The sequence below is a fragment of the Harpia harpyja genome, chromosome 10 (assembly GCF_026419915.1).
Source record: "Harpia harpyja isolate bHarHar1 chromosome 10, bHarHar1 primary haplotype, whole genome shotgun sequence".
NCBI classification, from domain to species: Eukaryota; Metazoa; Chordata; class Aves; order Accipitriformes; family Accipitridae; genus Harpia; species Harpia harpyja.
This window is the reverse complement of record NC_068949.1, coordinates 25,160,717-25,187,763: the sequence shown is the minus strand read 5'-3', so window position 1 is coordinate 25,187,763 and position 27,047 is coordinate 25,160,717. Positions and strand designations below refer to the sequence as shown.

At 40.1% G+C, this 27,047-nt stretch overlaps 2 protein-coding genes across 12 annotated transcripts in view; both read left to right on the top strand.

The window, feature by feature from the left end:
• LOC128147370 (WASH complex subunit 2A-like) overlaps window positions 1–1,494 on the top strand; it is a 38,324-nt gene extending 36,830 nt beyond the window's left edge. For all 6 annotated transcript variants that reach the window (XM_052799868.1, XM_052799869.1, XM_052799871.1 and 3 more), the window contains one exon: window positions 1,010–1,494. In XM_052799868.1, the coding sequence (XP_052655828.1) occupies window positions 1,010–1,146 (137 nt within the window). In that variant the 3' untranslated portion in view covers window positions 1,147–1,494. The remainder of the gene's footprint in view (window positions 1–1,009) is intronic.
• On the top strand, window positions 1,151–26,931 carry ZFAND4 (zinc finger AN1-type containing 4). Of its 6 annotated transcripts, none has more exons than XM_052799875.1 (10): window positions 4,053–4,246; window positions 5,254–5,556; window positions 12,855–12,930; window positions 13,026–13,093; window positions 14,225–14,411; window positions 18,613–18,760; window positions 19,569–20,750; window positions 21,390–21,444; window positions 23,808–23,925; window positions 26,022–26,931. In XM_052799875.1, exons 2-10 carry the CDS (start codon window positions 5,373–5,375, stop codon window positions 26,155–26,157), a joined length of 2,154 nt encoding a protein of 717 aa, XP_052655835.1. In that variant the 5' UTR covers window positions 4,053–4,246; window positions 5,254–5,372; the 3' UTR covers window positions 26,158–26,931. The 6 variants fall into 6 exon arrangements, with proteins under 6 accessions (XP_052655838.1, XP_052655835.1, XP_052655836.1 ...); XM_052799876.1 differs by lacking the exon at window positions 4,053–4,246 and adding an exon at window positions 4,272–4,452 and having other exon boundaries at window positions 23,811–23,925; XM_052799873.1 differs by lacking the exon at window positions 4,053–4,246 and adding an exon at window positions 4,272–4,452.
• The last annotated feature ends 116 nt before the right edge of the window (window positions 26,932–27,047 follow it).

Sequence of the window (27,047 nt, the reverse complement as noted above, 5' to 3'; positions counted from 1 at the left end):
CCATGTCTCTTAGTCTTGTAATTTGATTTTTTTTTTTTTTATCCCCTCATAATCCAACTGCATAATCTGAGTATCCTAAATTTAAAACCTTAGCATATAGGAAGAGATATGCTGTTGTGTGTGCCCAGGAAACCTCAGGGCAACACTTCAGTGTGTGTATGGTAGCAGCTCCATCTCTTTCCATGAGCACAGTCCTAAACACAACCAGCACTAGCCACAGCAAGAACTGCAGGTCTGTGAGCTCTGCTGCTGGCACAGGGTATCCAGGTTGGAGGGTTTCATTTATACCTATTGTTATCCTTCAGAAGAGAACTCTGTCTTAATAGCAACATGATATTTTCCACTTTGTGGTCCTACTTATTCGTAACAGAAATGCTTGTATTGAGGAAGGTGGTGGGAGATCTTGATTCAGGACTGTAGACAGACTTTTTGAATATATAGTAGGATGGCGGTTGTAGCTGTCTGCCTCCTTGCATCTTAGCTGTGCTCTGTTCTCAAGTGATTTATGCTGCGTTCTTATTGTGCTGTAGATCAAAGACACTTGTATGGCTAGTGGATGTCACAACAGTAGTCGCTAGCAAGTACCATCTTTTCTGATTTTCTTTGGCAACAGCCTCACAGCTCTTGGACCTCTCTGGTTCCTCACACGCTAATGCTCTAGATAAGAGGGATGTTATGTGGCACTTGCATGATGGAATTTATTGTGGAAATTTAATTTATTAGTACTTCTCAAATGCTTATGAGAGCTTCAACATGTTATAAAATACAAGTATTATGCTGCTATACTGAGAAGAAAAAATATTCTTAATTTGACTTACAGCTAACAGCTCCCACGTATGTCCTTACAAATGCATCTAGAATTGCAAGCAGCAGGAAAACATTTGTTTATCACAGAATGTCCTTGGCAGTCACTGCTGTGTGCTGTAGACTCTTACGTACAACGTACTTCTGTTTGGCAGTCACTTCACATTAAAATCTCTATTATTTTTTTTTTTTCCTTCCCCTTTAGATGATATCTTTTCTAGCAGCCAAGTCAAGATACCCACTCCCAAAAGCAGATCTTCCCAAGCAGCCTCAGAAGCAAAATCTGAAAGCAAGACACTGAGCACATTTGATGACCCACTAAATGCCTTTGGAGGCCAGTAGCCAAGGGGAGTGTGTTGCAGAGAGGAAGCCTTCCTTATGTCCTGTCCAGTACTAACGCTCTGGATCCTCTAATCCAGTAGAGCTGAAATGAGATCGCTGTGGATATTAAATGAGATTATCCATTTGAAATGGTTAGTATTCTCTTGTGCTGGGTATAATTGTGCTAAATGATTTATTTTTTAAAAAAAAACAGTAACCTCCTGCTATCTTGTTTCCATGGTGCCCAGATGAATATAGCCTGTGCAATACCTGCAATGAAGTAATCTATTATACAAAGTATAGTTTGTTTTATTGAACAGATCTATAGAGAAAATAATTGGTAAACAGTAAATGGAGTCTGCTAAACCAGATCTGTCTGTATGTCTTACTTTCCTCTTTACCACTTGCTAAGGATGTCTGCATCATGACTTGAAAACAACCAAAACCACTACCATGCCTTGTCTGAGTTAGCTGCCAATCTACTGAGCTAATGTTAGGGTAAGGCTGGGTTCTGTTATCAGGTACAGCTTCTCCTCTTATGCAGTCAAGCAGTTAACAAATCTTAGTGCAGGACTTGGCACCAGACAGAGATAAGGTATTTAATATTGGCAGCTAATGTGGTCTATAAAAATGACAATAGTTAAAACTTCTCTGCCAGAAACAGTGTGTTACAGATGAGCACCTAGTGCTCCATGAAAACAACAGAAACCTAACATTGTCTTCCATTCAAGTTGTAAGCCACTAAATGAGATTTTTCACCTGCCTGGATTTCCCAAAGTTTTGAAAATAACACTTTCCAAGAAGTCCATCTGTACTGAGCATGCTTGGTCATTTCCAGGTTAACAAGGCTATGGGCATACCTTAGTGCAGAGACTCACTTGTGCCCAGAGGCTTGTTGTCTGCTTTGCTTTCTCATCTGTAACACATTGTAGGCTGTTTACAGGAGGTTGCTATTTTGTGGAATCCCTTTAACTGTCCGATGGATTTGGCTTAACCTACTTGCTTCCTGTATTTTCTAGATTGCCCTTCTGGAACCGATGCCATTAACCATACTTGATGCCTAATAGTAGACACTTGCTCTCCTGCATGCATACAAGCAGAGCAAATGCACAAATGCAGAAGGATCAAATGTTCCTCTTATTTTACCAGTGACTGCCTGCAATTCTGACTTTAAAACTAGATGTGCTGGTTTTTAGATAGCGATGTACTACTTATCTGTTCTGCTCTCTGTGAATTTAAAGTATGTGCTCAGAGGACTTCTTTGAGAGCAATTCCCACTTTCACTGAAGCCCTTGTTCTGAGACATCTGCTTGAGTCTCTTCTTTCTCAAGTTGGATTCACTTTATCAGGCATGGTAAATACTACAGCTGAAGCATCTAGCGCTAATGAGGGTAAAGCAGAAGGAAAGGTTGGAAGGGATAAAGGAGAAACATTGTGTATTGATTTGCACCATAGGTGGGTCTGGCAATGATTCATGTTAAGTGGGGGCTAAGTTGAGAGTAGCAGCTTGGAAAAGAATGTGGGAGCTATTTGCAAATGGGTGTCTACAGTAAGAGCACTTGCGCTTTATTTATAGGCATTACATCTGCTGCATATGCCTCATACATGATTTGGACTGCTGCTTTACTCCTTTCTTCTGTGCTTAGAAGGGCTTCAAAGACATACTGGGGGAAAGAGGAAAAAGATGGTGAATTTTTCTTTCTTTTCTGCATCCTCCTTTCTTCTTGGCCCTTCACATTAATAACTTCTATTAGCATTGCAAAGAGTGTTGTTCACAAGCCAAGAACCCTGGGGGCCAAAAGCTGTTGGAGTAAAACAAGAAAAAGCTCTTGCCGTAAAGCCTTTCTTAAACTTTAATGTGAAAGCTCAGTACAGAAAAGCTCTTGACAGAAGCTTGCACCATGACGTAGATCAAAGCCTTTCTTCCACCCCAAGTCTTTCTAAACTGGCATGGGGACAGTCTCTTCTCCCTATGAAAATGTGTGGTCCTCAGTTAACTCCCAGTAACACACCGTGAATCCTGGTCTAGGCACTTCACTTTTGGGAGGGCTTGGTCTGAGTGGTGGCTTTTTAAACAGTTTTGGCTTGGTGTGTCTTTTTTTGCAAATGTGATAACCCATGGCTGCATTTTCTGGGAAGGGCAGAGCTGGAGGCCCAGTGTTACAGCACCCAGAACTTGCTCAGCATTCTTTGTCAGAGGGCTCCCATACCTGCTACGTGCGTGTGAAAAACCACAGTATTTGTTCTGAGTGTTTTAACTGGGCCTGAAAGCTAACAGCTTGAATCAGGGTAGGCCTTGCATAATTTAAAACCTAAAGAGAAAGTAAAGTGGTTAATGTAATCAGCACCTCCTAATCAGCTAAGCTTGTTTTCTCTAGTATTTTGCCAGAAGACTGATCCTCTGAGGGAAGCACTGCTCCTGGACACCTTAGACTGAAGCAGGATTAGAGTCGAGTGCTGACCTTGAGTACAGGTGCATGAGAGCAGAGCTCCTCTCCCTGCCAACAGCCGGAGCTGCCCCGGGGCCTCTGAGGAGACCGGGGAGGCCTGCACAGGCTGGGAGTCATCGTCATCCCGCTCGTGCTCTGACTGGGCCCAGCGCTGCGCTAGTAGGCATGAGGAAGCCCCGGGTGCCTCTCAGGTTGCGTTTGAGGTATAAATGCTGGTTTTACACGTTTTCCCTGAGAAAAGGCCAACGGTGCGCACGCAGCGTTAGGGCAGGGGCGAGCCCCTGGAGCCGCAGCCCCCTCGGCCTTGCCCTTCCCCGCCAGCCCCGCCACCCCGTGCGGCGGGCGGGAGGCCACCGGGCCGCCGGCAGCCCCGCCCCGTTAGACTACATGTCCCAGGAGCCACCGCAGGCCCCCCGCGCGGGCGGCTGTCACGTGACCGCCGTCGTTAGCGGTGGGGACGTTGCATCCGGGTCCTTCCGTGCGCACGCTCCGCCACTCCGCGTCTTAACGACCACAACAAGCGAGAGCAGCGCGCCGCGGCCCGGCGGACACCCGCCCCGGACGGCGCCAGGAGCACCGCCCCTCGAGGGAGCTGATTGGGCGACCTGCCTGAGAACGGGTGTCGCATTGGCCCGTAGGAGGACGCCTGGCGGGGATGTCATAAAGGCTAGGTAGGCGCGGAGGCTGCCGGGGAGCGAGTGGCGGCGTCGGTGGCGGTGCGGGCGCCTCCCGGGTCCTGCCCCTCTCCCGCGGCGGCTCCCGCTCCATGAGGCCCGCCGGGGCTGGCGCGCTCCTGTGAGGGGCGGCGGGCAGGGCTGCACGGGGGGGGAGGAGCCGCGTCTCCCCTCGAGCGGGCCCGGCGGCGGCGGCGAGTGAGGTGAGACCCCACCCTCCCTCTTCCCGTCGCGGACCGGCTCGGCGGACGCCGGGTCCTCGCGGGTGCTGCTCCCTCAGGGGCCCTGAGGCGGGGGCGCCGGCCGCGGCGGGGGGAAGAGGGGCAGTGCCGTTACCCCTTCCCTTCCCTGGCCCTGCCGCCGTGAAGTGCGTCCCTGGGGGGAAGGGGGTTGGTTCTCCCCCGAGGGCGGGCTGGGGGCACGGACGGCGGGGCCTCGCGTCCTCGCCGGGGTGTGAGGCCGCCCCGAGGCGCGGTGGCGGCGGGGGTGGTGGGGGGTGGGCAGCTGCTCTCGCTCCTTTGTTTGCGGGCGCTCCGCTCTGCGGCCTGGGTCCGGCCTGCCGCCCCGGGGTGGGGGCTGGAGCGGGCCGGCGGGAGCGCGACGCTGCCGAGGGGGCAAAGCTGCCGTCTCCTCTGCCTTCCCCGAGCCTGGACGAGTCCCTGGTTTTATGTTTTTTTCTGGAGTTTTTCTCCAGCTCTGACCCTGCTGAGGACTCAGCCCTTATCAGGAGGCTTTGGGTGTTAACATCGCAGGTCGGGTTGTCGCGTCGCTTGTGAAAACAAAACAAAAATAATAAAAGTAGTAGGTAGGACCTGGGATGCTGGCTGAAACTAGGGTCCTAAACCTACCATGTTACTAATATCGTTTGCAGTTATCTGTTGCACGACCTAGATGGTAATTTACTGCTTCTTAATAGCTATTTTATTGTTCATCAAGAATAAATTGAAACTCTCTTTAACTGCTATGTTCAGATGTTGTTAGAACTATGTATGTTTGCTTTATAGGTGAAAAATCCGAAACATGAACAGCAATGCACCACACCTGTCCTCAAAGCTGACTTGGCTAGAAGTGGAATGTAGTTTCCTGACGGATCTTCTTACAAGAAAGTTGTAAATCCTTTGTAATGGCCAACAAGAAAGAGCCTCCTTTTTTCAATGAAGATAATATGGGACCGTTTCACTACAAGCTTCCTTTTTATGAAACTATGGAGCTCTTCATTGAAACGCTCACAGGAACATGCTTTGAACTGCGAGTTTCCCGCTTCGAAACAGTTATTTCTGTGAAAGCCAAAATTCAAAGACTAGAAGGTACTATTCTCTCTTATTTCAGCATAAATTTTACCGCTTTAGAGGAAGTCTTGTTTTACAAATTATAATTGCTAAAAGCAAACCAGATGATGTAGATGACTTGTTCAGTAATGCCTGTATAAACTAGGTGCTCAGTTTATGGCTTAGGTTTAATTGGAATTGAGTTGTTTTTCTGTTCTTTCCTTTTCCTATCAGTTCATGTCTTAGGCTTCACTGGAACTGGTATTTTTGCTCTTCTTTTATTTTCTTGGGTTTTTTGTATATCGTTATTAAGATAAATCTTAAAAGGTCTATAGTAAATCATTAACTGTTTTGGTACTACATGGAATATAGTATTTTTGGTGTTGAAAGGATTCTCTGACATAAGTCAGAGCATTGCATTATGTCTATATTGCAACTGCCTGAGCATACTTTAAACTAGGTGCTATTGTTGTTGCTTCTTAGGTTAGTCAGTTTATGGTTTCTTTATGATACTGCAGTCACAAGAGCAACTGCAGTGCAGGCAAATCCCAAAGGCAGCTTGAAGTTACCGATTTGAATTTTGTTTAGGTGAGTGATCTTTTGTTGGTAGAGGTCTGGCTGAGCAATGCTTTGTCTTAAAGCGATGAACTTGGCACATCTTGCAAGTGAAAACCTCCTTTAAGTTGTGAGGACAATCCTGGTGCTAATGCAGGGAGAAAGGTGTAGGTTAGTCCTCTCTCACCCCTTTCCCTCTATGATGGGAGTGATCCTGCATAAAAGAATGGGATTTAAAAGATGTATGTATACTTCGAACCATTGCATGCTCTTTCTCACTTTGCAGGAGTTAAAGAACTGTGTTGCTGCACAGGCTGAGAGTACCAGAGTTGCTAATTTTAAGAAAAGGGATCTTCTCTTTCCCCAGTATACCTGTCCATGTTTTTCATGCTTCTGTCTGTGTGGAACTCGCCCTCTGGGAGATGTAATATGATGCTTTAGACTTGAATCTAAGATACTCTCCTCGTCTTACGGAAATCTGTGCTAATGGACAGAAAAAAAAGTAGCTGGCACAAGTCTTAAAACACAGAAGCATTGCAACAATAGGGGTGACTTTTTGCTAGTAAGGTCACATAGTAGAAGCTCCACCATGCAGATAACTAGAGTTTACATCAGTGTAGCTACATTAGTGCAGCTATGTGGATATGCTTTTGTTTCCTGTGGACAGGGGCATAATTAATCACAAGTCAGAGAACGTGTTGAGATGCTCCTGGAGGCTAGAGGTGAAACAAGAAAAGGGTTTTTCTTTTCCATGATTGAATACAGGCGTAGGAGAGATGCAAGCAGATATGTGATAGAATGCTAACTAAGAGTAAATTAAAAGGGAGCATAGGCAATAGAGTACAGGAGAAGGCAGGCTATCTGGATAGTATAGATGAAGGAGTGAGCTTTAAAGGATGCATGAAGAGACCAAAGGGAGATGTGAGGAAGAAAAATTTGAATTTCTTGTAATCCAAAATGGAAGACTGCGAATAGACGTATTGAATTATACCTGCAGTTTATTTTTGTCAGATGGGTGTGCCTAGCTTACAAAAGTATCATAATTTCTTATTAGAAGAACAGCTTAGTAATAAAGTTATGGTTTTGCTTATTCAGAATTTTTTTCACATATTGTAGTTCATAGGATGATAAGGTAATTAATGGCTTAGGTGCCTGCTGTATAGATTTAATTATTAATAGGTAAATTTTATAAAACCTGGAAGATAAGAGTTCACTGGTGCTTATCATTGAATTGTTAGAAATCAGTTGAAATACTTTGATGCTCCAGAACAGAGTTAAAATACCTGTAATGTCCTGACTAATATAATTTATGGGAGGCAGAGTGAAAACAGATTGATTGGCTGTGTGTGAAGGAGACAGATACACAATGACAAATTAATTTGATGTTGCATTTGGGGTTGCTATTGCATGTAAAAAAATAATTAACAACTTTTCAGTGGTGAAGTTGCTATTACAGTGCACAAGTTCAAGCAATGAGTTGCTCAGGTGGAATGAAAATCCTAAAGTAATTTTGCTGTTGTGATTCAACATGGGAAGCAGAAAGCTTACATCTGTTCCTGTTTCTGCTGCTGTTTTTCACTTTTTGTTACTGTATCGTGTCAACTTTCACGGGGTGTGAACGGCTTCTACACTGCTGGGATACTATATAGGGTCCCTAGCACGCATATTGTCTGCATGGACATCCTTCATTGAGGATGGATGGTATGTAAGAATACAAAAAGACAAGTTTTGGGAGAATGATCTGAGACCTGAGATCTCCAAGAACAAAATCCAGAATCGTATCGGAATTTAACAAATTTGTTCAAATGACCCCAAAGCCTCTAATTGTGAGAGACTAATAATAAAACTAAATCAAGACAAACTGATCTTTGTCAACAACTGGAATATCAGTAGCTGTAGACTGTCTGCACTGTAACAAGAAAGGATAATATGGATGGCATGTTAGGAATTTTGTGTACTTCTGATACTGTTTGTCATTCTTGGTGCCTGTTTAATGATCTGATATGGAAAGGGTTTGTTTAGACAGCTGTAACAGACATTGGTACCTTACTAAGAAAGATCTCCAGCTTTCTGTTTCCAGTTGGTTTTAGTCAGTAAAAAATAAGGGTAAGAATTTATTAATGGGTTCTAATGGGTTAAATCTCATTGCAAGTCTACTCGTAAACTGAAGTTAAAGCAGATCTGATGTGTGTTTGGATCAGATCCAGGCATTTGTCCTTAAATATGCCCCATGTGAAATAAGCACTTGGTATCCAAAAATTTAGATTTGTTTTAATCCTGACTTTGGAGCCACCTAGGGTAAATTGCTCCTAGTCTCAGATTCACTGAATGAGCCTTTTAAACTGGTACACTGGAGAAGAAATAACTCCCTTTGTCTCTACTGGTGGCATAAATGTTAGAATACACCCAGCCAGCAGCTTGGCTTAGTGTTGTCAGCAGTGCTACCTACTCCATTGGTTTTACTTGTTGTTGATTATTTGTATTTGAAAGCAGGATCGCGTGTTGATGGACATGGATAGGATGGTACCTGAGTTTCAAGGTGACATGAAAGACTGAGCTTTAACACATGAATGGTACTTAAAAATAGCAGGATTTAATGGAAATAGCAGGATTTAATTGAAAAAGGAAACAGCTTTGTTTTCTGGGTTTTGTTGTTTTTTTTTTTTTTTTTTTTTTAACTGACAAGATCTCTTCTTGCTTCCTCCATTGCACAAGTCTTTGTAGCTGCTGGGCTGGACAAAGTTTAGTATTCTTCATTCAGAAAGACCAATTATTATATTGAATTTTATAGAAGGAACATTTGGATAGTGTATTCCTAGTAGTGGTTAATTCTTTCATCTGTTAAAGAACCATAGATAATACCTGCAAACATGTTTGTTCAGTAAGATAGGATTGAGTCTCAAGGGAGGAGGTGGGGTTTGGGATTTGGTGTTGGTGGCATTATTATTGTTATTGTTATTATTAACTTGCAGGAATTAATTTTCATTCTACAGTATGGAGTGTTAAGACTTTCATTTACGTAGCTACCTTTGAAATAAGAAAAACCCACACAGTCATGGTTTGTTCAGTGACTGCTTGCAACTGAATTTTATGATCTGTGTATGTGGAAACATCTACTGTTTTAGATGAAAATTTAGGTGTTCTCTTGTTCCTGTGTTATTGTAAAGGGGAAAAACAGAACTAACTTTCAGACTACATCTTAATTTGGAATGCTTGTGTTCAGCAGGGAACGACAGGTGCAGCAATAATTTTGTTGTACGTGTGTGTACTTTCAACTCATCATGAGAGTTATTTTTCTTGGTCTTTTTGCTGTCATTATTTTGCTGCCTATACACAGCAGCTTCACCTTAAGCGAAAGGAACTGGATGAATGTCAAGCAGACTTCTTTTGGATTTTGTAATTTCTTTCAATATTCTGTGAATTCAGAGTATGTCATAATGATATTCATTACTACTTGCATTAGAGAAAATAGCTATGCTTCTGTCAGGACTGGAGTAGGTGGATTGCACAAGTGTAACGAGTCTTTAACAATCTTGCTTTTCTTCTGTCTACTACTTTTCCTCTGTTTCCTGCTTGGTCCCTGGCTTGTTTACTGTGCTGATAGAGACTAGAAGTTCATGAAGCTTTTTTTAGGCTTATCCCTTGTCTGAGCTGGGAAAACTTTCCTGCAAATGCAAGCCTGTGCCAGATCAGGCTAGAGCAGCATCTGGAAGGTGTAAATATGGTCATCTTTGTCAGGAAACTTTATGGGCCTGTATTCAGTTACTAGTGACTCGCTGTTGTTACAGTCTCTGCTTTGTCAGTCCCTACGATAAAGAGCAGGTCAGCACTGACCACCGTTTACAATGATGTAGTTTACTATCATGCAAATGAAAGCTGGGGGGGTTGACTGTTATGAAAACGGTCCTGCTGCTGGAAGTTGTGAACCTTTGCACCTCTTCCCTAGTGTAGCTAGTTTGTGGGGGAAAATAAGACTGTGAGCCCAGCCTCTCTGTAAGCAGGAACAAAAAGTAAATGTTTAAGAACCTCTCCAGCATTTTCAACATTGGATGAAAGATTAGTACACTGTTTGAGCTTTGACTTTGAAATGTTTGTGGTGGCTTTAAACATAGTAACCTTCTACCCACAACATAAAATCAAGTTTGTTCTGAAAAAATCTATGGTTTTTTTTTTTTTCTGGGTCAGACTTGACTACATCAGTTTCTCTGGTGAGCCTACTTAGCATGCCAGAAAGAAGAGTAAAGGAGTGAAACTTAAGGGTGTATCTGATACACTGACTCAGAGACAGGATGGAGTACCTACTTCTCTCCTTTCCTCCCCCCATTTTAGTAGGTCAGACTGTCAGCACAACTGCCGCCATTTCAATAGACAGTTTGCAGACTCTTCTGTCCTCCTATAGCATCACCTGGCTAGCCCACTTCCATTTGAGCATTGAGATGTAGCTTATTGCCCTACTTTCCTCTCTTCTCTGTACTAATTTAGAGCAGGCCAGTGGATGGCTATCTCACAGTTCACATTATTGTTGCCAGTTTTACATGCTGATCTCGTGCAAATGTCTCCTCAAAAAAGCCTTACTATAATCCAGAAAACAGACAGCTGATGCATATTTTCCTGCACCTGAACCTATAAAGCATGTACCATTTCCTTTATGTATAAATACAGAATTCTTAGAAAGCAAGATAAAAGGGAATTAGTAATAAAGACTTGTCTGTTTCCCATTACAGCAGAGTATAGTCTTTTCATCTGTTCATTTCATCAAAAATACGTTGTCATTGTTGAATGAACAAAAACATGTTTCATTGCAGTACTGCCAGTTGCAAGCCAGCCTTTTTAACAAATACTTTCTCGGTTTATCAAAGTAATTGGAAATTGCTCCTTGGAGGCTGCTGAAACCATAACAAATGCAGACAGTAATGACTGTAATCAGGAGAGTGCAAAACAACGCAGAAAAGAACTTCACTGTAGACTCACTGGCTGTTGCCGGCTTGTTCTTGTTTTGCTTACACTGCAGACTTGAAACATAACCAATAACCAGTTATTAAATAGCTGGCAGTGTAGTGTAGTAGCAATTATGTTAGTCTACTATATGAACATATTCCCCTCATACATGTCTTGTGGACTTCAGAGGATATAAGATTCATGTTAAATGCCATCCAAGTGAAGTAAAGTTGTGTTGGTCATTCATAAAAGAGGAGATCTAGATGTGAGCTGTGGTGAGAAAAGGAAATTGTCATCCTCTCTAAAACTTAAATAATAACAGTGACAGTTCCTCCAAAGTGCACTCTCTCTTCTGTATGGGGATGTCCACTTAGCATGTGTCCTACTTGCCTGTTGAATCTGCTTGGACTTTCACCAGAATGTGGTCCCCTTTTCTTCCTTGCTGATGATGGGTGTTGGAAGCTTTGTGCCATTCCTTGAGCTACGAAGGGGCTACTTAACTGACCTTTTGCCACAGCTTGCTAAGCACTCTTGCAGGCCTTGGGAAGCTGAGATGTTTTTGGAAGCTACCTGGAAGATGCTGATCTTTGTGTTCCCCTCTTGCTAGATGTATTTTGGGAAGTCCTACTGTGTAGCATTGCTACTTGCATCTCCTTTTAAGTGTCTGAACATGCAATGTATAAAAGTATAAGATAGGTTATTTTAATGGAACCTTTTGCACAGTGAGATCTTAATTACCTGGAATTCACTATTGAACAACAGTACTTCTTTTTGATGCTGAAGGGAAGATTTTTTTTTTTCCAAAGGCAAAAAAGACAGCTATTCATCTTCCTGTTAGCCTTAATTTTTTTTTTTTTTTTCTTTTTTGTGATCCAACATGTCTCATCCTTTCATAACTGTCCTGGTTTCTATTCTATCCAAAATTTGGAAAGTGGCAGCATTCTAGTAAAAATGTCTGAAGACCTCAAGTTGTATCAGCTTATTCTTATTACCTTTAACGTGTATTACATCTGTATCTCTATGAGTTGACTACGCAGACAAAAAGCAACGAAGTTAATCATTATGTAGAATATGGATTTTTAATAAGGAACAAATATTCAGTATGCTTACTTTCTTTTAACTAAAAATAGTTAGCCAAATCTGTCCCAGAACTTGAGCTGACAATGAGTATTACTGAATATAAGTAATAAAATGTTGTGATGGCCTAAAAGAACACCCACAACAAAATAAAAGTGTTTGTAGTATGAAGTTTGACTGACTGCTGTGGTACTATATTGTACATGTGAACTTTCAGGTTCCAAACCAAGTAGTGATAAAAACACATTTACAGCTGTCGCCACTGTAATAGAGCTGCCACCAGTTACCTTAATGCGACCTTGTCTTTACTGTGAGTAATACAGAATATCAGTCTGTGATTAAATTATTTGGCAGTTCTATAGTTAGAAGTTTTTTCCTGTTTTTCCTGTCAGTAGACATAAAGCTCTGAGGTACAGATAACAGGAAAAAACCTCCTTCATCTGATGACTGGAAAAGAACAAGTATTCAATAAGCCTGAAGCAGTTTAATACTTCTCCAGACCCCTTGTTGAGCCAAAAGATTGAACTCTGTGTGTGAGCACCAGCCTGCTGAAAATCTTAACTTTGTTCTTAATAACTATTTGAGAGGTTGGATATCATGACAGAAGGCTGCTCAAGTGCCTGTCCTTGTCCTGCTTCCTCTCTTCTTTCCCGTGACCCACTTTCTTGCCTCTCCTCCATTACCCCCACATTCTTCAAAAAGTAAAATTCCCCAAAAGCCCACTCACCAAGCTCCAATTTTAATAGTCTTTTGTTTGTTTTGTTTAGGTATTCCTGTCTCTCAGCAGCACTTAATTTGGAATAATACAGAACTGAAGGATGACTATTGTTTGAATGATTATAAGTAAGTATAGAATAAAATTGCAATTAATGTTTCTAAATCATTGTTAGCGTAAGCAATAGAAAATGCTACAAAAATTTATTTATTGTTATTTACAGCATTTCAGAAGGCTGCACTCTGAAGTTAGTTCTGGCTATGCGAGGTGGACCTATTAACACTAGAAGAGGTAGGTGTTAACTCAGTTAAAGATAGTGGTTTTCATGCAACCACTTATAACTGCAATGCATCTTATAACTGTAAACAGATTCTCTTAGCTAAGCATTTTAGACAAGCAGACTTCAGTTCCAAATTAGTTGGAAAAGTACTTTATAAACAGAGGGATTTTTTTCCTTCTTTTCTTTATTAGCATATGTCCTGGTTTCAGCTGGGATAGAGTTAACTGTCTTCCTAGTAGCTGGTACAGTGCTATGTTTTGAGTTCAGAGCGAAGAATGTTGATAACACTGATGTTTTCAGTTGTTGCTCAGTAGTGTTTAGACTAATGTCAAGGATTTTTCAGCTTCTCATGCCCAGCCAGTGAGAAAGCTGGAGGGGCACAAGAAGTTGGCACAGGACACAGCCAGGGCACCTGACCCAAACTGGCCAACGGGGTATTCCATACCATGTGACGTCCCATCCAGTACAGAAACGGGGAAGTGGGGGGCAGGGATTCGCCGCTCGGGGGACTGGCTGGGTGTCGGTCGGCGGGTGGTGAGCAATTGCACTGCGTATCATTTGTACATTCCAATCCTTTCATTATTGCTGTTGTCATTTTATTAGTGTTATCATTATCATTATTAGTTTCTTCTTTTCTGTTCTATTAAACCGTTCTTATCTCAACCCACGGGTTTTGCTTCTTCTCCCGATTTTCTCCCCCATCCCACTGGGTGGGGGGGAGTGAGTGAGCGGCTGCGTGGTGTTTAGTTGCTGGCTGGGGTTAAACCACGACAGCATACCAAGTGCACCATCCTTTTCATTTTGTTTACCCCTAGTTTAACAAGTATCTTTGTACGTATAGAATCAAATCTTAAAATCAGGAATTCTTCACCTGCAGAAAAAACAATACTGTAATGTCATTATACATATAGTTTTTAAAATCTTGTTAGTAAGAATCAGGTATTGGTTTAATCTGATTATAAACTTGGTTATTTGGATCATCTATAGAAGAATGAAAATGGAGAAATCCCCTTGATAATTTTAACTTGGAAAAAACTCAGCATATCTTCTAGATTGGGAATTCCCATTGTAAACTGAGGCGAGCTCTCAAAGGTGATCAAAACAATAATAATTTGGTTTTATTCTGTTTTTTCTCTTTGTAGTTCCTGTGGAAGACCCTATCAGGGAAATGGCTGAATACATGGATCCCACTAGAGATGAGATCTGGGAGAAAGGGCCATCCAACAAACAAGTTACCTTCTTAGTATATCGAGAAGGAGATCAGTTGAATTTCTTCCGTGTAGTAGACCGGGGAGATGGCACTTTAACACCATTATCTGAATCTTTGAGGTAAAGTTGGTTCTAATTTTTATATTATTGTTACGGGAACGCTGTGTAATTTTCAGCTTTATTTGTCGACATTATGAAGAGAATATCTGGAATATATCTGGAATATTGCAAGAATTGTGCCCTAAGGGCTGCTAAAATGCTGTAACCGGGTGGCCTAACAACACAGTAGTACTTGCGGTCAGTGGTCATGCTGTCGGTCGTCTATCATTGTGTGTCTATTGAGTGAGATAAAGCTGACCTCGTGCTTAAGGCAATTCTCAACATTCCAGCCCTTTCTAAAAGGGAACATTTCACAGGAGAGTCAATTTGGCAATAAAGATATTAAAAACTTTGGTTAAGTACTTTCTCTTCCATCTTAAGGCATTTGTCTAGTTTTATAAACATTTCTCTGTTCACAGCATAAACTTTCTTTTTCATATGGATATGACTTGAACCAAATGATTAGTCAGGAAGATAGCAGATTGGCAGTGCAAAATCCTGAGAGGGTTTGTCTGAAGTTTCAGAGAAACTGGGGGGGCTGGGGGGGAGGGAGTTGTTTTGTTTGGGGGGAGGATTGTTTTGTTGGGAGGGGGGGACGACTGGTTTAGTTTGGGGTTTTTTTGGTTGGGGGGGGTGTTGTGTGTTGTTGTTTTGGTTTTTTTAAATACACTGAAATAATTACCAATAGAGCTAGCCTTTGGACATAATTAGGTCTCAGATTAGCTACTGTTGAGGTACCAAACTTGTCTCAATCACTGTCACAGAATCAAAATACTGTTATCAGAAAAGCAGGTATGTCACTTAAGCTACTATGTTGTAGTAAACAGATTAGTAGGCTTTTTCCTAAAGCTATCAAAATTGATAATATCTACTAAAAAATATTAGATTCTGTCTTTATACTGCAGCTTTTGGGTAGTTTTTTTTTATCCCCTGAAGGATTTAGTATTTGTACAACTGTAAAGAAAAGGAGTCCCTATAGCTGCATTTTCTCTAAGGCTAAGTCTTGCACTGTTTTAAGTAACTATTCTTGTTCCTGTTTGCAAAGTTGAAAGCAAGAGCTTTGTATTGGGTTTATATTCAGTGTGATTCAGTGTGCTTATATTCAGAGTGATATTACTCTTACAAAAGTTTATAAGAGATCTGTACTTAAGAACTACAGGCTGAATGAAGTACCTAGGTTGAATTCCCACATCATTACACAGAGTAGAAAGAGCTAGTGTTTGGTATACAATTACTAGAGAGAAGGAAGAGGAAAGATACAAATATTTTAGATCTGTGATCTTATCTTTCAGCCCCTGCACTCTTTTTCAGTAAATAGCCACATATGGTATTGTCTGTAGATTTGAAATAGCTAAAAACCACCATCATCAAGTAAGAACTGAGAACCTTACTGCTTCATTGGGCTAGTACACTTCTGGAAAGAGGAGCAGACACCTGTAGTTCCTGTTCTTACTGATACCCTGCCTATTACCAAATTGTTCCCTTTTACCTTTTCACTCCAAAGAACATGCAAACCAATCCAAAGAGCTAGGACTGTGGATGCTATACTGTGAGTTGATGCAACAAGTTGTCAGAAGGAGCTTGAACTTTCATTTTTCAGTATAATAGGCTCCCTGGTACCTCTCTACATGTTCAAATTTGTGTATGTGTGTGTAATGATGATTTCCCCCCCCCGTTTAAAACTAGCATGGACAATTGTCTGAAACTCCTAGTCCTTTTCAATTAGGTAATCCTAGAGTATAGATTAAATAGTAATTTACTTGAGATTGGCTAAATGTAGCAAACCGGAGGAATAAACCACGCTCTTTTGGCTCTTGCAAGGCATCTTGGTAAGCCTTTCAAAGCACAACAGCATGTATAAGTCAAATACATTATGCGTAATAATGTGCTGTCACTGGTCAAATGATCCAGTTAGGTTGGAAGCCACCTGAGTTGAAAACATTCAGCTTGACTCATTTCTCTTCCTCTGTGCTTTCTACGGGCATCTGTTTATTAGTTTTTCTACTAGGGCAGACAGTAATTGGGGGAGGGTGGGGGGAGGAAATCCTAATTTTTGAATTTGTTATTATGGCTGGGTCAGACTTTGTGGGAAATGGGAAAAGTAGCACAGGGAGGAGAGAATGGAAACAAATCAGACTTTTTCATTTGATCTTTATAGAGGAAGGCTGCGAATCATCCTGAACACTAGTGTTTTTCACACTGACAGTTAAATGTGTTTATGTGTGTGGGTATACTGGTGACTGAGGATTTTGAGGCACTTGTTTATCAGCTTTTCTCACATTGCTTGTGTGTGGAGCAGAATTTAGTGACTGCAATTTAGAAATGAGACATTGATTTGGGTTTTGTTTTATAGTTCTCCAGATCATTTTCTTTTATCTGTGGTTAAGTTAATGGTTAAAACTTGACAAGATGTAAACACATACAATGATTATTGTCTCTGGATTAAAAGGAAGTTGTTGAAGTTGTGGTATAAGACTCCAGGCACCAGTGTCAGAAGAGTTTCAGCGAGCTACTAATCATTTTTGAGGCACGCATTGTACGAGCAAGTTCTCGGGAATGTTGACACCTATGGGCAAAGTAAATCTGAAATTTACTCATTGGAAAATGGGCTAAAAGTATCATCAAGAACAAAGCTCTCTGTCCAACTTTTATAATTTTACAATCACATTAAAGCAAAAAATCCTTTTGTTACTCTTTTGTGTGTGTGTGTGTGTTTTTGGCTCCTGGTTAGCCAGAAAATGCAAGAAAAAGGATAAAAATTCTTTTTGCATTAAAAAAAAGCCAAACAAAAAAACAACCAAACATGTGAGACATACTGCTTTTCTTCCTATCCTTGCCTTGAAGGAAGGAAAGCTCAAAGAATTATTTTGAGTTGGTGACTTAAGTCTTTGCAGAGTTAAAATTCTGAAATGATTCTTTAGTGTTGAATCTTTACCAGGAGAAGTATGTGATATGCATGCTGACTGTCCCCATATGGAGCTGTTCAGTTTTGGGTAAAAAGTGACTGGACTATTTTGCTGACTCTTGCTTTAAATTTGCTGCCATCTTGCTCTTAAAGATCTGTCTCCCAGCTGTGCTGCCTTTGGAATTTTGCTACATTTTAGGAAATGGATTTGGAGAGTCAGTGCAAAAATACTGGCTCTTGAGTAAGGGCAGCAGAGTATTTCCACGAATCAGGTAAGATGCCAGCTCGAATTAGTGAAAATTTTTTTTTTTTTTTGGTACTGACTTTCTCATGATCTTTAGTTCTTCCTTGGTCTCTTTTGGAGAGTAGAAACTTTAGTTAAATCTACTAAGACATTTGTATGAACACAAGGGAATTGCCTGATTGTCACAATTTCTAGATGCTGACAGCCTAATGTAAGAATTAAAACACTCTTTAAAATGTACTATATGCAGTGTTGAAAATGCATCAATTTGTAAAGAATTGGACACTCCTAATGGTTCTTTCATTTCACTGTCAAATGTTGGATTTGTGTTAGTGATTAATGCTTTATTGCTTCATAGGAAAAACAAGTCAGATACTGACTTTAAAACATTGAGTTTTTGCATTCTGTTAGAATACAGAATGGAAAAAGGCAATGTGATGCTATAAATTTCCAGTGACTACTGAGTTAAAATATTTTGTCTTGAGACTAGCAATTCTGATCTGTTTATTTTTTTCCAAATGTGACACTCTTTGGAAACCTAAACTGATCCTTTTTTATTTTTTTTTTTTTTTTGAAAAGGAGAAATAGAATATCACATCCACATGGGTGACCCCTCCATTTCCATTTATGGTGAGAACACCCCTCAGGATGGATAGAAATTTGGACTTTCCTTCCATGCCAGTGTCTGGTTAATTGGAAAACTGATCAGCTTGTTGTCTGAGTCACACAGTTAACAGCTTTGGCCATACCTTCAGGAGACATTTGTGGAACTGGATATCCCCTCTGTGGGGGAAATATATAGTGAGTGTGAACCAACTGTATATGGCATAACAACTTCCCAGAAGCGTGGCTATGTTCTGATTTCAGCATCCTCACTTTGTGTGAGCATCTCATAAGGAATGCTTATGTGCTAAAATAAACGGATTTGAAATGTCTTTGCATACAGTTTTACATAATGCTTTGTCAACAGATCAACTACGGATATGACTTTCTAGTTGTGAGAATAGTCTACATTGAAAACGTAATTAAATTACTTGATTAGAGGGTGAACACAAACTTTCTTTTATTTTCAGCGGTGGTTCAGTTTATAATTTATATGCTGATGATGAAGATGAGACAGAGGCATCACCTTCTGGCCAACAGATTATTGAGAATTCAATTACTATGAATAAAATGAAACTGCTCAAGGCAAAGATGGAGAACATGAATCTGAGTAAAAAGGTGAAGTTATGATTTCAGTCTATCATAAAATGGCTTGCACTTTCCTAGTGCTGGCTTTCCTAAAAAGCAGGTCAGATACTTTGCTGTCTTGGGAAGTGAAGTGGTGAAGGGTAGATGATTTCTTTGTTGTTTAAGTAAATGCTATTGTATAAATGTTCTGCTGTGGGGCGTTGGCTTTACTTGCATCTACCTGTCCGTATTCAAAGAATTCACTACTGGTCCTGGGTTTATTTGTGTGGGTGGTTTGGGGTGTGGGGGTTTTTTGTTTTTTTTTTTTGTTTTTCCTTCTGATACTTTAAGTAGCATTGTTTTGCAGTACTGCTCCGGTAAAAATCAATGTTTCTCTTAAATGAAACTTCATTAGAAATGCTGTAACTGAAAAGACTATACAGTTAAATATGAGAATGAGATTACCTAGAAGAGAAAACATTATGTTGGTGTTCATGTCTATCTAGGTTACCTAGATGTAAAATGAAGATAGTATACTGTCTTTCATTGTTCGTCTTGTTTGAGACCCTAAGCTCTTCTGGATAACTTTGGTGGCATTCTGGCTTCCTTTTTCTAGTCCTCTGACATGTGGCCTATTTACTAAAAATTCTTATCAGTTATAATCTTTGATTTTATTAGTCAGATGTTGGGGTGAAATCGTGATGGCTAGTAACAGATGAGGGATTAGAAAGAATGGTTTGGTCCTTTTTGGCCTTACACTGTCTGAATTCCTGGGAATATGATCTCAGTCAGGTCTTTGAATGCAACTGTAATTCAGATACTAATTGTTGTTGTATGTGGCTTTTGGTTTTTTTAATAGCCTAAAAAAACTGTCAAGGTGAAACCTCGTCCTCCAATGGCTCCTCGACCATCTAGTGGCTCAGTGGCTGCTGCTCGTCATCGTTTTTTAAGAGTGCTCCCCCATATGGGACAGTCCTGCCTACCTCCTCCTGGGAATTCGTATCACTCAGAGTCTTCCCAAAACGCACTTTCAGCATTGGCTACTTTGGCCACTGCTGGTAGAACAATGCCATCCACAACTAATGACTTTCTTCAGGAAGATGACACTTGGCAGAGCAACTCTTGGTCTCAGTCGGTTAGTAGCATCAGGTTACCTCCGAAAATATCTCGTGTCGAACTAGAAAATGCAAAACTACCTACAAATAGTATTCTGACTCCAGTTTCATCTCTGCTTGCAAATTCAGAAAAAGCATCTGAAAATGTGACCTCAACAAGTGAGGAGGATGCTGTTTTGTTTCCCAACCTAACAAATGTGGAACTATATGGAACAGAAGAAAAACTTCTACCTGAAACAGATGCTTTTGCTTTGTTAACAGAAGCAAGCACCACTGAACAGTGTAGTGAGATATATGACATAGGAAGGGTGAACCCAGAACTTGAACTGTCTGATGGAGATGAAGAATCTAAGGTTGTAGAGCAGCATAGAAAACCTATTAGCAAAGTGCTGAGCACTGCAGCAATGGGGGCTGGTCTTCTCAGTACTCGTGAATTAAGTCCTCAGAAAAATCTGCTTTTGTCACCTCTTCGGTATTCAGCGCAAGTGGCACGTCACAGTTCTCTGAAACCACAAGCACAACCCAAATGCTTTGAGGCTGGTAACTTGAGATCTACAGCCTCCCCAAACATGCTTCGATCATTGGAAGTCCGAAGTATAGCAGACTCCTCTTTTTCTAGGACTACTAGATTTCATAGTGTGAAAGTAGAGTCACTTGGCAAAAGACCTGATGTGATTTCTAAAGCAGAGACTAGGGACATCACAGATGTGGCTAACAAGGCATCCAGAGAACCTGTGAGTTCTGTAGGTAACTTAGGATTTCTGGCTTCGCTGGCCCGAAGCGCAAACAGGGAAAGTTTACAGAGTTCCTGTGGGACAGGCAGGTTTCGGACTTCTGGTATTGCACTGCCTACAAACCTGCAGCATTTTCAGGAAGAAAGCTTTAGGAAAACTGCTCCTCCAAATGAAGCTGCTGAATATATTCTAGTGAGTACTCATGCTTCTAGAGAAACGGAAGTTTTCCTGTCTTTTCTGGTACTGGCATTATGACAATATACTTTCATGTGTGTGTCTGTCTTTTCAGGGAAGGCAGATGTGAAGAGGGAGGTGTACTTAAATCCCTGATAGTCTTAAACTGTTTTCTGAATTCCTGTTGGTATCTTAACTGCCTGTTTATCCAAATACATCCTAGAAGTAATTTTTCATAAAAATTAAAGTGGTTGTTCAGTTCACAACTAAAATTACTAGTTATTGTAATGATAAAATTGTGAATGTCTGTGTCTGAAGTGTCATCTGACTTCTCCTGCTGCTCACTAATTGTCATTTATTCCAAAGTTTGCCCTGTGGCTGGCACCATATGTGCCTAGCTTCAGATCTGTAATGTACTTTGTTGTTTTGGTGTGTTATAAAGTATGGGGAGACTATTAAATAGTCATTTTGAGTAAGGCTTTATATTGCAGAATTTTAATTTTGTGTACAGAAGTTGTCTTGGACTCTTCGTAGGTACATTGATTGATAAAACATTGATTTCAAATAAGCTGATACCAGACTGCTTAACTTTTCATTTAATTGCCATCTGCTAGTAATTTCCTTGTGGAATTTTTTTTTTTTTTTTTTTTTTTTTAGTCTGCGCATGGGCTTGGAGTGAATGGAAGTATTGCAGCTGTAGGGAAAAGAGTAGGTAAGTAATGTGACTTAAATAATAATTGAAGATGACTCTTTAATCTTTCCTGATATATCACATATAGAGGATAATAATAATTGTAATCATTGTATGCCTTATCTTTGTAAGGCATATGGCTTTCAAAGTCCTTGCTGTATAACACTTCTATAGCATGGTATAACTTTTAATATTTTAAGCAATTCTTTAACGTACAGATGTCATCCAGATCTTAGGTAGACATAACTGTGACTCTTTCATAGCTTTTTTAATACTTAATGAATCCTGCATGTCATCTATAGACATAAACATGAGTTTTTGCTCTGAAGTTTCCAAAAGGTCAGTTCTATGAATACTTCTGAGTGTATTAAAATCAGAGCCAAATTTATTGGTAGCATCTTCTTTAGGACTACAGCCTGAGCCAGAAGGATTTGGCAAAAGAAAAGTGGGGAGGAAGCGGTAAGGGCATAGATGCTGAAGATTACTGATGTAGTGCAGATTTTTCTCTGTTTTTTGTGGTGGGCATCATTCTTTCTACTCTAGTCTTGGTAACTGTGGAGTGCTTAATGCTTGACATCTACTGAAAATTGATATGTTGTGCCTAAATATTAATTTCTTATGTGATTAATTCTCTTGGAAGGAATGGAATTGTCTAGATTAGTACTTCTAAAATTCTTAAGACAGTGAGCTAAAGATTCTCAGCACAATTAACTTCTTCATATCTTTGACTTGCAGTTTGCAGGTTTTCTTTTCTTTCTGTATGACCTTAGGTAAAGAGAGGCAGGCATGTATTCCAGGATTTTAAGATCTAGGTATAGAGAATGAGCTAGAAGATAGATCTTCAAATAGCAGCTGCAACAGGAAGAATTATGTAATTGTAATGACATGGGAGCAAAAGCTGCTAAAATAGTGGATTGTACTTTTGTTTCACAACTGGGGGTTCAGCTTTTAATTGGCACTCAATTAATAAACAGGTCTGTCCTTATCTACTCCATGGTAAAAGAGGTGATACCCTAATAGCTACATCTGCATGATGGGGAAGCCTACTATCATCTGTGTCATTTTGGATAGAACTATGAAGACGACAATCCTCTGGTGTATCTTATGTCAGACAAAAGTGTATTTTGCAGAAGGTTCTGGACATGAGAGAGACAAAGTTCATGTCCTCATATCACGCAGGCTCTTGAGAGAGAGGTGGCTGGTAATGATCTGTTCTGTAGCTGGTGAAAGGACAGGTTCAGTTTACATGTAGTTGCTGTAGGGACTGTAAATGTGAGGACAGGTGTATTGTTTTTTCTGTTTAAATGTGGTCCACAGCAGGAGCTGTTTTCAAGCTCTGTCTTTTTCACAAGCTGGGCTAAAGGATGCTTTTGAAATAGTATGCTTTTAGATGATGAAATTGATAGCATGGAAAAACATTGCCTGGAAGTTTTGATGCTGGATAGCGATGGGATAGCACTGGTTGGTAGTAGTGACTGCAATATGTAATGACTGGCTGGTGCTACTATTGAATGTAGCCTGCTGTATCTCAGCTGAGAAATGACTGTTGGGATTAAAGGTGTGCCGGACAAAAAATATTTCTGAACTCATGAGGTCACTTTTGGGGAGCATCCTGACAATATAGCAGTAGAAGCACTGAAAGAATGTTTGAGAGGATGCGTTGCTCACTTTCACTGTCTAAGCATATGGTAAATATGCATAAGCAAGTTGTGGACGAAGAGCTTGCTTCTACAGAGGGAAGGAAGATGCCTTTTCTTTACATGCTCTCCAGTTAGTAAAGCAACAGCCAAGAATTACAGGGCAAAAAGTCAAAGTAAACTTTTAAGTACAGAAATTGTACAAACATCTGCAAAGTGCCTTATGAAACCACGTAGCTAAATAGAGGCCTGTAGTCCGATAATGTACGTTTCTTGCAATTATGGAGTACCAGCAAGATTTTAAAATGTTGCAGTACTTATTTGGCAAACTGAGTTATTAGCTACTGAATATACTAGATGCTTCAATGCCCAATTGATTCTTTGGGAAGCAGTGCTTTCCCAATCACATTATATGTTTTCATTTTGCATTTGGGAAGACCATTAGGAGATGTGTTTCTTGATTTCTTCTGTAACTTCTTGCTTATGTGAACTTTTAACAGGTGTTAAAAATAATGGGTCTAAGTCCCGTATTGTGCTGCCTCTTCCAAAGGTGTTCCTAGGCTTGAGGTGTGTTTTTCTGTTTTGGCTTTTGGGTTTTTTTCCTCTCTGTTTAGGCTTTGGGGTTCCCACCTGAAGTATCCTAAGAAATGCAAAATGAATCTGGGTTTCAAAAGATAACATTTAACTAGTTTGTGATAAGGAATAAGTAAAAATAAAATGTCTTTGCTGTCTTTCTACCTCTGAAAGCAGGTGAAGCAACCCATCTTCCACCTGTGAATGGCTCAATTCAAGCAAAAAAGAAAATTACAAAGCATTGCTTTCTTTGTGGCAAGAAAACTGGATTGGCAACCAGCTATGAGTGCAGGTAGGCTGAGTGTATAATCAGCTGTTGTTTAAAATTGATAGCTGGGTTAACCAAAAGGTTTTCTATGCTGCATGGTATTCCTTAAGTGTAGCAAATCCAAAGACAACCTTTAAAAAAGTTGCAATTCTCAGTTCAGCAAAACTCCAGGAGTTAAAATTCAGGAATGTTGTACCTGTTCCGCTGCTGGAGTGTATGTTCTTCCAGGAAAATCAAGAAATGCAAGGTATCAGAATGCAAGATATCAGGAAATAACATGACTAGAAAAAAAGAATAATGACATTTTATACTGGTGTGGGGAGAACTTGCTACAGATCTATGTTCTGCAGAGTTTCTCAAGAATAATTATATTGTTAACAACTTGAGGAAAAACTGGTTTTATTACAATTTTTCAGAAAATCTCCCTCAGATTTGGCCCTTTTATAACACATCTGCACAGTTTATGAATTTAAACAAATTTATGTTTGACAACTTTTTGATTTTACGGGTGTTCTGTTTCTTGTGAGACTTCAGTCACCTTTGAGCATCTAGAGCATCTCAAAAGCAGAATGCCAGAGTCCCCCAAATCATGACTTGCAGACAACACAAGAGACCTGGCACTAGGTGGTGATCACTGGAAACTTTAAAAAAAAACAGAAAAACCACCCCGCTTTCTCTGTTGATCTTAGTTCTCAAAGTATTGTTTCCCACAAGATATTCTTTTCTCAGTATCATTTCCCGTGAGCTAGTGAGGTTTGGGAACTGCTGCACTGTGAGGGCTACATTTGAAGCAGGTCTTGGTTCATGCCAATCAACAGCAAAATGAACAAGACTTCTGCCATTGGGGAATTGTGTTGGAGAGTTTCAGGGTGAGGAACTGCCTCCTTACTGACTCTTCAGTCTTTGATTTTGAAACAGTTTTGGACACTGCACGCTTTCCTGCTGAGCAAATAGCTGCAAGCTCTTCTAGAAGTAACTAAGCAGCTTGCTTAAGGTTTAAAATGAAGCACAGAAAAAGGTGGGAATCACACATCTCCAAAAATAGCATTTGTTCTAGTTTTAAAAGGAGCAATCATATGTCCTTTTACTAGAATGGAACATGAACCAGATAGAGAATACTGTCATATGAGAGAACTGGTGGTTATGGGACCAAGGACCAAAGAAAAGCAAATTTATTACCAGGCACAGAAAGCCTCAGAACAGCTGCAGAGTTCATTATGAACCCAGATGGATAGATAGATAAATAGAGGACTATAGTCTAATAGTGAGACAGTAAGTTGGATGAGTAATGTTTAATCCATTTCAAGAGAATTTTGATTTTGAATTATGTCATTGTTTTACTGTCAAGAAGCAACTTCATCAAATAATCAGGCAACAGAACACTAATATTAGTCTCCACTTAAAGCACTTGTCCAGATCAGATACAACATCCAGAGTATGCTTTTCTCCTGTTACGAGTCTTAGCTGCCAAGCTGTCAAGTCCGAAGGCAAAAATCATAATCTTAACTCATTGAAATTGCAACTGATATTGGAAAGATGCACCTTTATCCAGTCATATAGGAAGTCATGTTCCCTATAGTTAGTCTGTCTGATGTCTTTACAGCTGATTAAATCTGTATTTATTAATCTCAAATGACTAATTTGAGTTTATGCCAGGCAGAAGTTGTGCTGAACTAAACATCTATTTTGGTGGTCTGAATGATGTGGTGGTTTTGAATTGAAATGTATTATGTGGATTTCACCTGATGCCATTATTTTAGTTCCATGGGTTTGTCCTCTGAATTCTACCAACTGATGTTGTGTGAGGTCTTTAAAATGAAATAAAATAAATCAAAGCCCATCATTCTTAATTTATAAGTGTGTTTGATCCTTGCTAGCTGATTCCAGGAGTACTGATCTTAACTTCCCAGCTGAAGAGACTGTTGGGTCAAAACTGCAATGTTCAGTTACAAAAATGTCATTTTGATTACCCCAACAGTTAATGTTATCAGTCAAGGATGATTAGAATCTAAGCAGTTATGTCAAATAAACAAGACATGATTAAGCCAAAGGGCTCCCAGCGTGTCAGAGAGTTAAAAGCTTCTAAAAGCTTGTAACTTCTAATATTCTTGATTCTTCAGATGTGGAAACAACTTCTGTGCAACACACCGTTATGCAGAGACTCACACCTGTACCTACGACTATAAGAGTGCAGGGCGAAGGTATTTGCAGGAGACCAATCCCGTCGTTAGTGCACCAAAGCTTCCCAAAATCTAACATGATTGTGCTGCATGTGGCCATTCTGCCATTGAAGAATTGTATTACGTTGAGAGAAGCACTTGCTTAAACTGCATAATTTTGCCATGCTCCATATTTAAAGGTTTGCCAAGTAACAAAAGCACATGAGGATGCATCCTATCGAAGAATAATGTGAACACTACTGCAGTTAAAACTTTTCTTCTTTAGTGAACGAAAAGTTAAAGATTAGTTTTTAAAAACTTACACTATGATTTAACTGTTACTGCACGTCTTGTGTTGTGTTTTATATTTGGAAAAGCTATTTCACTAGACAAGTCTTTAAAAGATGCACTTTACTAACTTTATTTACTGCATAACCAGACTTGAGGGGGTGTTGTAATGAGGGTGTCATGTAATGTCTTCTGTACTCTTGCGTTTTTTGTCCACTGCGTGGTATCTTCTAAGTTATTTCACTAGAAAGATCCTCCTTCCTCCCCTTTCTTCAAACAGCCTATTTTGAGATTTTTAAGGGGGTAGTGTGTTCTGCCCCTCTGTTCCATTCAGATTGGTATTCATACACTGTGTATCCATTCTGAAAATGACATATCATGTTAATCACATTTTCTTAAAATAATACTGTTTATATGACAAGTTTGTTTTTAAATAGGAAATTCCCCCTTTGTTGCCATTAAATATAAGGAACAACTTATTTTAACTTTTTTTGTATCGTAGTTTTTTTAAGACTTCACAACTTGGTTTGTTAAGATGTTGAATGCTGTTACTGGAAGAAATTCTAATAAATATTAAATTTTATTCTGGTTTATGCTCTTATAAATGCACAAAATAACTTTTCCTATCTTACAGCATGCTCCTAAATTAAAAGTTGGGCTTTGTTGGGGGGATTTTTTTAATTTTTTTTTTTTTTTAGC

Bases quoted from the DNA above. Each gene is read 5' to 3' on its own strand.
- ZFAND4 (XM_052799875.1), top strand. From the start codon at position 5,373: ATGGCCAACAAGAAAGAGCCTCCTTTTTTCAATGAAGATAATATGGGA. The intron at 13,094-14,224 runs GTAGGTGTTAAC...TTCTCTTTGTAG, and splicing joins ACCTATTAACACTAGAAGAG to TTCCTGTGGAAGACCCTATC. The intron at 21,445-23,807 runs GTAAGTAATGTG...TACCTCTGAAAG, and splicing joins AGCTGTAGGGAAAAGAGTAG to CAGGTGAAGCAACCCATCTT.